General features: G+C 31.8%; 2 protein-coding genes across 2 annotated transcripts; both read left to right on the plus strand.

Annotated features, from left to right (window-relative positions):
- The first annotated feature begins 1,030 nt into the window (after positions 1-1,030).
- LOC133332254 (monocarboxylate transporter 9) lies at positions 1,031-3,378 on the plus strand. The gene is made up of 5 exons (XM_061540639.1): positions 1,031-1,145; positions 1,203-2,216; positions 2,279-2,423; positions 2,966-3,086; positions 3,162-3,378. Exons 1-5 carry the CDS (start codon positions 1,068-1,070, stop codon positions 3,376-3,378), a joined length of 1,575 nt encoding a protein of 524 aa, XP_061396623.1. The 5' UTR covers positions 1,031-1,067.
- Positions 3,379-8,541: 5,163 nt separating this feature from the next.
- Positions 8,542-9,334, plus strand: LOC133332255 (receptor-binding cancer antigen expressed on SiSo cells). Its single transcript, XM_061540640.1, has 4 exons — positions 8,542-8,709; positions 8,768-8,902; positions 8,963-9,079; positions 9,146-9,334. The coding sequence occupies exons 1-4, from the start codon at positions 8,542-8,544 to the stop codon at positions 9,332-9,334; spliced, it is 609 nt and encodes a 202-aa protein (XP_061396624.1).
- Positions 9,335-13,294: the final 3,960 nt, after the last annotated feature.

Here is a 13,294-nt window from a genome sequence, read left to right on the forward strand (position 1 = left end):
ACTACAAGCCATTGGCAAGGACCAATATACCCACATATTTTTGATAACTCTATATAATGTAATAAAGCGAAGCCTATTTAAACTTATTTTTACGAATAGAGTACTTACATTAACATAGTTTTTACAAACTATAAAATTACTTACTAATACGAAACCCAACAAACACATGTACATATATAGTGATGTTCATGTATTTAGTTATTAGTTCATTGAGATAAAATATTGCCAGTACTTATATTACAAGTAATGTTTCATTTAAGTTTGTCTGTATTTTCTAATTTATGCCTTACTTAACTAATTCGAAATTCAATAGGCAGAACGCAATGTATGTGTCTTATATATATATATGTATGTATGTACGTCTGTATCATATTAAAATGTGTGCAAACCATGTTAAAAAACATTATTATAAGAAAAGTTAAAATTGACAATTAAAAAACGACATAACCAAAGTATTTATTTGTGTTTTTCTTTTTTACATGGTCAAAGGTATGATGGTTATTATATGTTTATCATTATGAAACATAAATATATATACTCAAAATTACATGAGACATTGGAAATCGTTTTAATAGAACCCTCTGTGTAGTTATTATTTGTCACGCAAACATAAACAGTCTCCAAGAAAACCCGTTGATAAATGTCTGAAATTGTTAACCGTTAAATAAAACATAATTTTTATGAAATACTGGCAAGAAATAAGTAATTCATCTACCAAATATTAACGAAAAAATGTTCACACATCAGTGACTGTCACGTCATAGCAGTTGATAAATTCGTCAACTAAACCACGGTTCATTAGATATCTTAGAGGAGGCAAGGCCCCTTATTTACATAAAGACGTTATATTAACTTGTCTCTTAGTGGTCTTGTTTATAACTCGTTATAAAGGTGATGTATACCGTTCAGTCTTATCATTGTTATCTATTGCCACCCTCTTTACAGTCTACATAGATTATGGTAAAAACTCCCACCACAAATGACAGTTATTAGAGCTTGTCCAAGCAGATAAATGATTCCTCTAATCATTTGTAGTTAAACGTTGATGCTGTTAGCAAGGAACTAAAATGAAATCGGGAACACGTCTGGAGGCACCTGATGGCGGTTGGGGCATACTTGTCTGCATTGGCATGGCAATGCCTTTCGTATGTACTTTGCATAAAACTTTTATAGAATTTTGTTTTACCGACATTTGCATATAGGTCAGCGGGCTGGCGGCACTGCCCTCATTTGGGCTGGTATTTGGAGATTTTCTCAAAAGCATTGGAGCCGAAACGAGTGCCATTGGATTTATAACAAGCGCCTTTTTCTTTTCATTCAGCTTTGCCGGACTCTTTTCAGGGTCTCTATTCAATCGTTTTGGAGTAAGAAATGTGGGCCTATGTGGTGGCATTCTGTATTTTGCTGGTTCACTGATACAAATTTTTGTCACATCAACTATCGGATTAATTTTTGCCTTCAGTTTGATACAAGGAATTGGTTTTGGTCTCATTGTGCCCACGTCATATACAACATTCAATAACTACTTTGTCAAAAAACGTATAATGTGGATGAGTTTCTCACAATCATTGATTGGATTGGGTTCAATGTTTTACCCCGTTTTGATGCAGAAATTTCTGGAATGGTACGGCTTCCGAGGTTGTCTAATGGTACTAGCTGCCATCAACTCGCATGCTATTTTAGGAATGCTCTTGATGCAACCTGTAGAATGGCATATGCGAGAAGTACCTTGTGCCGATGAAGAAATGCAACCTCTGGACCAAAACAGTCAACAACCTGAAAAATGTTCTGAAATTGGAAAGGCCTCCATCGAAGTAGGCCAAGGCAGGAACCATTTATCTGTTTCAACATCAAGCATAGGTCCCAGAAAATTATCGATTCAAATGATGGAAAAAATATCGAGCCGTTGTTCCAGCATTGCCAGTTTAGGTAATTGGTCTGGTGCGATGGTTGTCAGCGACGCATCGCCTGAAATGCTGAACGTTATAGGATCCCGACGAGCATCCACTGTTGTATCTGCCAAAACGCACACTACTGTAGACAAAAGCCAAACGCGGAAGTCAATGTGGCAAATTGTAGTAGATTTTTTGGATTTGACCCTATTGAAAAAGCCCATTTATGTTAACATTGTTATGGGTATATCATTTGCATTATATTCGGATATAGCTTTTTTCACCCTCCAGCCATTGTACATGTTCGAACTGGGTTTTAATAAGGTATGCAAAAATTAATTTCCCGATACAAATACCGAGTTAAATAAATGTGTTTAATTTTTTAGCCCGATACAGCAAGTATTATAGCAATCGGAGCAGCAGCAGATTTAGGTTCAAGAATATTTCTTGCCTTCCTAGCCGTTTTCATACAAGTCCCATCCAGGTATATATATTTGGCTGGATCATTCTTTACAGTATTGTCACGTTTTGGTAAGTGATACTGAGGTTCAAATTCCGAAAATTTAGCAATATCTTAGAAATCAACAACACAACTTTTCACCCATATCATTTTAAAGGCAGTCTATTGATAATATGCAACAATGAACACATTTTAATAATTTAGTAATCATTCTTATTACACAATTGAAAACGTCACTACCCCAGAAAAGCATCTACCGAATGTAATTGCTTGTCCATAGTAGATCCGACGGTAAATATTTTTGTTTTTAATCTCTTTACCACATACGTGCATCAAAACATCACAATCTCCATGATCTAATTGTGTGTTGCTAAGACTACCTCATTTACCCGCTTTTTATCTTCATAGGTGCAAGCAAATAGCGATCGTAAAATGTAATCACCTAAATAACAAATATAATTATAGTTTTAGAATTCCATGAAACTTAAAAAACAAAATGTAGCCAATGAGTAATGATGTTTGTAGAGATCTACCACGAAAATAAAATCATAAACTATTCCATTTTTTTTTTTTTTTTTTTTTTTTGTAATATTTAACTTTTATATTTCCATAGTTTTCCTCAACGTATACGACTTCAAAGGAATGGCCATTATTACAGCGGTTATGGGATTCCTACGAACATGGATCCATGTTCCACTGCCGTTGATATTTGCAGAGTATCTTCCTAAAGAAAGGTAAACAGGAAAAAACTTAACTGTAACTGTGTTCCCGTTGCTACTAATGTATTAAACATATGTAATTTCTTACAGATTTGCAACGGGATATGGTCTATTCATGTTTATGCAAGGAAATGTTATGTTCGCTATTGGACCATTTGTTGGTTACTTGCGAGATATGACGAAGGATTACATTCTGACGTTTCATTGTCTGAACTTCTTTATGGGACTATGTGCATTTCCCTGGATAATTGAGATTGTATTTTTAAAATTCCGTAGGAGGGGAAAGATACAAACCAATTGTAGCTAAACGATCATTTAAATTAAAATAAATGTTACTAAATGAAACTAATTGATTGGATTTTATAAATTTCATACGTCTTCTACGATTCGGATTAAATATTTATATGCTCTCTTATCACGGTTGTGGTAGTTGTGTCGATTTTGATGTGTATTTAAAAAAGAGTACGGTGCACGATAAAAATGCAACGCAGTATTTTCCACCTATTACAAATATAAGTAAACCCGAAATCAGAAACGCTTTAAAGTGATACTCACATTGCCTTTGTGAATTTTAAAAATCATTAGAAAATACCAGGATCCAGGCGTAACTTTGGAAGCCCATATCTCCGGAAATACGTACTTCAATAAACAATAATTTATACCGTTGCACTATAGGCTATTTGTCTGTTGTTGAGGCAAAAATGAATAACGGCTGTGTTATAAGATTTTTAAGTTTTTATATAAATAAAAATAATAATATAAAAATTTAATACGCCTTTAAGTTGTTAATACGAAAAAGCGAGATACAAAAATATTACTACAAGCGTTCTTTAATGTTTTCTTTTTCAATGACAAAAAATATTATTTTCAAAAGTTGGAAAATTGACTGTAGTTAGCATAAACAAAACCATGAACAAAACTTTGTAAGACTTGTCCCCAATAATAACTGAGCTTGAAAAATATATAATTATGTGCACATACATGGCATAATTACAGAAGGAAGTCTCATTTGAGAAATTAATATTGGCAACCCTTTTTTGTTTTGAAAACTAAATTCCATAAAATGTTATGCATGTCGAATGGCATATTTTTTAAAAAATTAAAAATGTATACTTTCTTTAAATAAATATCTTAATTTTTTGATCAATATTGCTTTCTAAGATATAAACATAGATGTTACAAATTATATTTATAGATTATAGAGGCTGGAATCATCAAGATGTTAAAAAATTTGTACTTATTGCCACTGAACACGTGTTGTTCGTACATTTTGGTATATTTCATTTAAATTTCAGGATATTTCCATTTAAATTTTGAAAGCTGAATGTTGTCAAAGGTAAAATTATGAAAAAATTGGAATTATACACCTGCTTGAGACTACCTTGTGTAATTATGGCGAATATGAAAATGACTCCTGCTGAATATTAAAACAAGTTTAATTTAAAATATAACAACAAAATATACAGCATTCTGTAACAATAATCGATGTATGTAAAATATGACTATTTTATTGTTGTTTATCATCATCTTATTTTGAAAAATGTCTAATCAAAAAGAGCATGCAAATGTTTGACAAGTGATTATAATTGTGTATTCTCTGATCACATTTTACACAGATGGGTGTTTAAAAACTGTTACTTTTGTTTTCTTATGTGTATAACGGGAATTTTTTGCATTTGCTGGAGTAAATATTAATCATGTTAATAAAAATGTGTATTTCCTATGAGATGAACCTGTTCAAAAGGTGTTCACAGATAACTAAACAATATAACTGGAGGGGGCCTGTTTTAAGCCTAGCGCTGAAAATGCTTTATACTAAGGGCTATCATAAGTTCACATTTATAAGATAAATATGTTTTTTATTAAGAAAAATATATATTCCGTTTCAGATATTTGTCGCCTTAGAAAACGAACGGGCTAGATTAATTTTATAAGTATTATTATTAATAATATGTTTAATAAAAATAAGAACATTAATTAATTTTATTAATTATATAGACGTCCGTATTACCCAAATACACAAGGACTTTATTTGCAAACGGCGAAAATGGATGAAAATAGTTTTTAATTGATTGAAAAATGTTTACTTTTACAGAAATACGAAAAATTTCAACTTTATATTTTGATACGCAATGCGTATTTGGGTAATGGAGCGTTTAGATTATAGCCTTTATCGTGGTTATGTGCATTATTCGATTTATTTGCTAAATCCAGCTCGAATTACCTCGATTTACCATACAAAATTAAATCCACTCAATCAGCCTTATTCTGGATATTTGCTGGGAGATATCTCGCATGTACAAAAATTTTCGCTTTCACATTTTCGCCTTATTCTGAATGAATAGGGAGACGCAAGGTATATTTAATAAGGTAGCCGCATCGGCCCAGCTGTTGGACAAATAAATGTCAAAAATGTTGTTGTAATGTTGAACCAAAAAATTAAAAAACAAAATTATAAATGAAAATCTCCGAATTTCGAAGAGCTTTTTTGGCAATACTTCTATTAACATTTTCTACAAGAATTTGTGTAAAAAAATCTTGTCAATCTGTTTGTTTTGGCAAAATATTTTTGACATATCAAAATACAACAACCGATGTTTGTTGTAGAAATTCGCCGATGCGGCTACCTTGTATATCTACCTTGGGGAGACGCAAAAAATGCGAGATGCGGATTCGAGTTTTCGAAAATGGTGGTTGAAAAAAAGATTCGTGTTGCCATATTATAATTTAAGTTGTAATGTGTGTGTTGCCATATTGTAATTTAAGTTGTAATTTGCCCGTTGTAATTTAATTGTGTAATATTTTTCAATATTTTATTTATTCATTATTTTATTAAAAATTGTTACTTGTTATTGTGGTTTAAACTTTATAACAATACAAATGTGAAATATCAAGAATCCGCTTTATAAATGCTTTGTAATTAAAAGAAAATTAATTAACGTTTGAAAATATGGCAACCTACAATATGACATGTGAAACAGCTGTTCATTGTTTTGATGCAATTTGGTACAACAACTACAATAGATTACAAATAAAAGAACATTTTTTATGATGGCAAAAACACAGGCACATAATTGTGTGCCTTTTTATATAATTTCGATATTTTATCTCACCAAATTCTTAAAGTGGCCTGTTATGCTCCTACTCCTTTATTTCTTCCTTCAAATAATGCAAACGATAATTTGGAAAAAAAATATATTTTTTGTATTTTTTTTTTGTTTTGTTTTTATTTCATAATTTTTCCTTAAGTTTTTCACTGTTAACCGGCTCATTAGGCAAATTTGGTTTTTCCATAATTTTTTTTTCTTGAGAGTCAGATCCTCACGAAAAATGTCTTTTTTTCGCCTCCAAAATACATCAAACTCGACTTAAATATTCATTATTACCTTTATACACTCCTTTGCAATATTTGGCACAATGCATCATTATCAATAGGATTTCCAAAGGCATTTTATTTGCTGTTTTCCAGATAAATATTTGCTTACTATCATTTATAATATTCTAAATCGTCATAGAATAAGTATTGTGTTAATATTTTTCATAAAAATATTTATTACTTATGTTTTTGTAGTCAACTCACTTTGAATTTATTAGCGAAAAATTTCGCACAAAATTTCATCTCATTCTCCTACTCAGAATAAGGCGAAAGCGAGAATGCGAAAAAATTCACACAAAAATGTTGTTCAGAATAAGACGAAGGGGAGAGCGAGTAAATTCACGTGGAATTGACATCCAGAATAAGGCTGAATATCTCGATTTGCTCTAAAGCCTATGCTAAATCGAGATAATTTCAAATACAACCCTGCTTTTTTCCCAAAAAATAATCGTATCTCCTTAGAGTATGCTTTAAAATTAGTTAATATTCAAAATTACTGTCTGACATAAAATATGTCGACTGCTGAAAATTCATTTTTTTTTTGCATTCATAATAAATATTACCATAATTTAGAAGGACAAAGGTTTTTATGCATTTCTGACCTAATAGCGCACAACAAAAATAATTATAAATATTAAATTCAAGTAAAAATTATTCTGTTCCCGTACTGCATGAATGTAGTACTTTTTACTACAGTAACGAATTTTCCATTATGATGTAGAAGAAAATAGTAAAATCGAGAAGATTCTTGTAGTACGGTAAACAGCCAAATTTGAGTTACAATCTTATTTTTTATTTTAAAAATCGTGGTAATTTTTGTTTTCCTTTTTTGTAAACAAGTGTGAGTGTGTGTCAGCTGGTATTTGTTTACATATGCACATATGTAAACAAATACCGGCTGACTTCACACAGCTCATAGAAAATTCTTGATTTAGGTATGTTTCGTCATTTATTTCCTAAAACCGGCCCAATTTTGCGTCTTTTACCATCCAGCGTCATTTATTTACAATGCCGCTTTTATGCCAAAAAGTTGCAACTGTTCCCATTAAATGTGTCGCTGAGTGCACATAGATTAACTCACTTTTTGTAAAGTATAAAATTTAAATATCAAAGTTCTTGGTATAGTCACAACTTTTTATACATAAAATAACCTTTCTGCCCAATATAAATTATCGTCATTATGCATTCTACATTATATACTTGAATTCATATTATTAAATTAATTTAAAAACTAAAATGTATTATCGGATATCTGAACTTTTCATTTTATATGTGCTCTGAGCGGTGGAAATTATAATATTTTGAGTTAAAATCTTATTTTTTATTATAAAATTCGTGATAATTTTTTTTCTTTTTGTAAACAAGCTGACAGTCATTTAAAATAATCTGAAATTTAAAATTGTCTCCAGTGTAAATAAGTCTGCTTTTCCACAGGCAAATTTTTATGTGGCAAATACTGAGTTTGTTGGCGAGAGGGGTGCGAGAAAAACAAAAATTTGCCTGTTCAGAATTTGCCGTACACGCAAATTCATTTCCTTTTGAACATATTCGCTTTACTGACACACAGCCGGCCTTTGTTTACAAACCTGTTGCTTTAATTTGTGCAAGTGAAATTTAATTTTTTGCAATTTATATAAAAAATAAATAAGATATTAAAAAAAAACCTTTAAAATGCAAACACTTTTGACGTTTTTTTTTTCTTTCTTTTGTATTTTGATTCGTAAATTTGACAAAGAAAAATTTGCTAATGGAAAAGCAAGCGAAAATTTCAAAAGAGAAAGCAAAAAATTTGCCGAATAAAAATCTGCCTGTGGAAAAGCGGACTAACTTTAATGTATTTTCAGGATTTTGTAAATCCACATCATAAAAAGTGCCTATGTAAATGCGCTATTGGTCAACATTTGGGAACGAGAAAAAAAATATTGGCAACACTGTTTTTGAGCTTCATGCATCACATTCATTCGTAAACAATAGTCTTCTCGCCCTTTTTGCTTCGTTTCGTTTTTATCGGCCATTCCCTCTTCGTAGCATGAGACAACCCCACTAAAGTCGTCGAACGTCGTATACTTACATTACAATTGTTATTCTATTTTAATGGTTTTCCAGCAGATAAAAATCCTCTTCTTGAGTATATTCGGTCTATTTAGAAGGGCATTATGTTGCTTTTCACGGAAAAGGAAACCCAGCTATTCTGAGCCAATGAATAATGTTGTTGTCGTACAGGCCAATTACGCTGTTCCCCAAACTTCTTCAAACATTTCGGTAAGTATTTAATCCTTTATACAGAGCGTTTTTAATGATTTTCCAATGTTTCCTGAAGACGGCTCCTGAGCGAGATTGGAACTCATGGGATGATAGTCCTCGGTCAGTACAAGAACACATTGAGCAATACAGACAACAAATTGCTAAACCACCTACCCCACAAACTGAAGTGGCTGAGCCCGACTTCTTTAAGGTAAATAAATGTTTTGTAATCGGTTCATATTGTCTGTTGTTAATTTGCCTACTTTTATAGGAACTAACTCCTGTAATTAAGCCACAGCCAAAATATTATTTGGCAGATGACACTCAAGAGCAACAAGACTTCTCCCGACTGCAGGCTGCAAAAACAGATGTACCCATAGCTATGAATGTAACTTCTGAAACAATCTCAGCCGAAGTATGTATTTTATAATTGTGTGTTTTTTTTTTATAATAGGCCGATTTGGAGGATTGGGAGGATGAAGACACCGGTGACTGGGAGGAAATGGATAACGAACAAACCAAACAGTTGATTCGGGAAAAACGTCGCGAGATGAGAAATATGCGTCAAAAGTCCCATAAATACAAACAAATGGCAAACAACATTCCTGCTAATGGCCACAATGCGTCCACAGTGATTTCATAGTAATGGTTTAAGACAATTACAATATTTTTGTACCTTATTTGTTTTTCGTGTATTCCTTTTAAATGCGACCCCATATTTTCAAAATGTTTTTGTATAGTATGTATGGAATTTGGAAATGATGGATTTGAAATATTTAGTTCCAAGAAATAAAATATATATACATATATATTTCTTAGTAAATAACATAGTAAAATGTAATATGCGTTGAACACACTCCCTCTTGCGTTTATCCCCAATTATTTGTTTGCAGATAATATTAGAATGGCCAATACATTAACATAATAGTTGATATAGCTGATTACAAAGTATGCGATTAGAGTCTACACTACGAATTAGGACAGTTTTGTTAGAGAATGAAGTACGTCGGAATTTCTCCTATAATGGAAATTTGTTTACTTAGTCCGCATAGTAAAATAAGTGTTATTATTTTAATCAATTCATTTATTATTTACATTAAATTATTACATTAGAAAAGTAACAGCCAGAATAATCAACCGTTTCCCCACTCATAGGCCTTTGCTGCACTTGGTTGGACAAGATTAGGTGTGAATGCTAAGCCAGGCAATGGTGGTAAATTTTGTGTGCACAACTGCATAGAATCCATTGGTGTTGCAGAAAGCAACATTAAGCCATGATCTGAGGAGCATTCGAACACTGTTGTTCGCTCTTAGAATTACGTACGGAATTGACATCCAGAATAAGGCTGTAGGTTTTTTCAAAAAGTGATGATTTTATTGATCCAATTAATTAAAAAAGTTTTTTTAATTAATAAAAATTAATTTTTTTAATAGATTTTTTCTATATAATTTTAATGTGGTGATATATCGTTCTAGATGTTCAATATCCATCCCTTTTACAATTAAGCTGCTTTACAATGATACAATTTATATTTAATTGTGAAATGTAGTTTACGGGATTAAGGACGGAAGGAAATATAAATAAAGGAAAACGCAAGTTTGGGAGCGTTCATGATACCTACTTTTTCAATTGAGGATTAATATCCTTGCTGATTTTTTGTTGATGATAGAAGGAAAATAAAAACATAAAATTCTTAGCGGATGTGGTATTCATGATTAGGCTGATATCCATCCTTATTACTGTAGGCTTTGCCATAGTACGCCATAGGTGTTGTCGTAGTAGTTTTTGGTCGGCCAAATTCACATAAATTTATTCCCTGGTAAGTAACAATTAATTGGTAAATATTGTTAAGGTAAAATTGTTTGTAATCTGTCTTAAACAGAATCTTTGATTTGTCGTATAACTACGACAGCGCACAATTTTTCGACACTCCTACGCCAACCGTAATTAGGGTGAATATACTCACATTAAATTCTATTAAATTGAAGATTATAATTTTCTTTTGCATTGTTTATAACGGAATTTCGCAAATATTCTCTGCATTTCCGCTGTTGACCAAAAATCAATCAAAACCTCTATAAGAGTGTTGCGGTTTCTTTGATTATTGGTTTACGTTATGCTCCATCGAAAATATAGCGAGACGAATAAGGTTTATATACGCCACAGTTGTCTTAATTTCATTCAGTAACATAGACAACGACATGGTGATAGTGAAGGGACTGATTTTTGTAACTGCATGTCTTGCTCATGGAGTTGCTTCAGGGAAAACACCAAATGAGAACGTTTTAGATTGGAAGAATATAAAGCCTGGCGATCTGTTGTATTCATTGGACACTTTTATTGCTGGTCAGAAACTGGCCAATCTGCAAATACACAAAGAAAACCAAGATAGCGGCGCTCCTACAAATGCCACTCAAAAATCGAAAATACCCTTACGAAGACAAGCTGATGATGTGTCCTCAGAAGAGCATGCCTATGACTATGATAATGCGTATGAGGCATTTGTTCAAAAATATTTCAGCGACTCTAAAAAAGCCGATTCGGATAGTTCCAGCACTGAAGATTTAAATAATACCAACGACAATGACACAGAAACGTCCTCGGCAGCAGAATATCAAGAGGAAGAAAAAGAAATTCCATCAACAGAGGAATCAAGATTGCATAGAAAGGCTGAACATTGTAAAAACGTAATAAGAAATGGTAGCAACTGTAGAATTTGCCAGGGTAAAAGTGGGGAGACATCGGAAAACTGTTCTTACAATAGGGAATCTACGCCGAAAAGTTTTGCAATAAAAATTGAAAATAAATATCGCAAACAAAGAAAGCTCTTGCCCAGTGAAAGCGAGGAAAACGTTTCCTCCGACAACACCCCCAGGAGATCGGATGATATATCATTCCCAAGGTGTATTCAGAAATACAGTCGACAGCGTGTCTGTTACCACTGCGAAACAACGCTGGGCGACAAAACCGTTCAATGTTACCTTGACGCTAAAGAGCCAAATACAGATTCAAGACAGAAGCGGAAAGTTAGCAAAAACACGCATCGACGCATTTCCAAACGGACTGTAATGTACTCGTATAAAAATGTAACACCACAACCTTTATCGACGACGTCGAAATCCAATATTGATAAGCATGATTAATGGTTTAAGGAGAAACGCAAAAGCAAATTATGTTGAATCATTTGTTGTTTATTATATGTTTCAGTTTATAATCTTTATACATAATACAGATACTTGTGGGTTTTGTTTTCAATCTATTTGTTTTTCTTATGACCTTTAGACTTATTTAAAATAAAATTTAAAATAAAACTTAAATTATGTAGTGATTTTTGTTTTTATACAACTCGTTTCGTGCCTCAAGGGGTTAAGCTTAGACATTCGACAAAAATTCGTTTATATATTTTTAGGTAGATGGTTTCTATTGCACATTATGCGCACATGTAAAGTGGTGTGCGCATAAAATAATGCTTGTCTCCTGTAAGTTGCTCCACAATTTTACGTAATGGCACTGAGGCGGATCCGTTGTTATTACATCGTTAAATCATAATGTGCGTAAAGTAGAACGTTGATTCTTGTGCTAAATGTTTATTCAAACTGTAAAGGAACTGAATGACATAATGGTTGCAAGGTGTCTGTCGAATCGAACAATCTATATATATATATATATATATTACATATTTGTCACTCCTTAATAGCAAATGTACCTTTCAATTCGTGTGTATTATTGAATGCACTGCTCTCATTAGTTTTTTTTCGCTTTTTATTTGTATAGCTTAACTTTAAATATTTGTCAAATTGTAAATTTTTTCTTTCTTTTAGGCTTTTAATTTCAATGTAAAGTGTACTGTACGAATTTTTGGTAATTTTGATAGATTTTACAGATTTTTTCAAAAAATTTTATCAGTAAATTATTTTATCGGTGCTTAGTTTACATAATTTAACTAAATTAAAGAGCTTTTTTAAAAATATTTTCAAAAAATGCAGTAAAGTAAAAAAATCACACAATGTTTTAATTATATGGCCACTTCAAAGTCGATGCATTTTCATAAAAACCGTTATTTATGGAAAAATTGCATCCCATAATTTTCCATTTTCACACTAAATCTCCTAAGTGCAGTATATCGAAGTGTTCTGAATTAAAAAAATTTCAAAAATACTTCAAACGAATCGAGGGCTGATCAAAAAATGTTTACCACAGTAAATGTTTTAATTCTGTGACCACCACTGTATATATATTACATATTTGTCACTCCTTAATAGCTTTCGTGTGTATTATTGAATGCACTGCTCTCATTAGTTTTTTTCGCTTTTTATTTGTATAGCTTAACCTTTATTTATAAAATAAGGTTTTTGGAAACAAAGTCTTTCTACGTAAAACGCAATCGAAATTCAACAAAATAAAAGATTTACTTTAAAATCATATCGGTACGTATTTTTATAATAGATGTATATAAAAAGTAAGTCAAAACAAGCTTACAAATGGCGTTGAAATTTAAATTAAGGGATCATCACTAAATTCCAACGCTTTACATTTGTAAAAAAAAAAAAAATACGTAAATCTAAAAAATATATATAAATACATAATTACTTAATTGGCGTG

The sequence above is a fragment of the Musca vetustissima genome, unplaced genomic scaffold (genome assembly GCF_032173495.1).
Source record: "Musca vetustissima isolate MV318-11 ecotype Yass unplaced genomic scaffold, APGP_CSIRO_Mvet_v1 utg25509, whole genome shotgun sequence".
In the NCBI taxonomy this organism is placed as follows: domain Eukaryota; kingdom Metazoa; phylum Arthropoda; class Insecta; order Diptera; family Muscidae; genus Musca; species Musca vetustissima.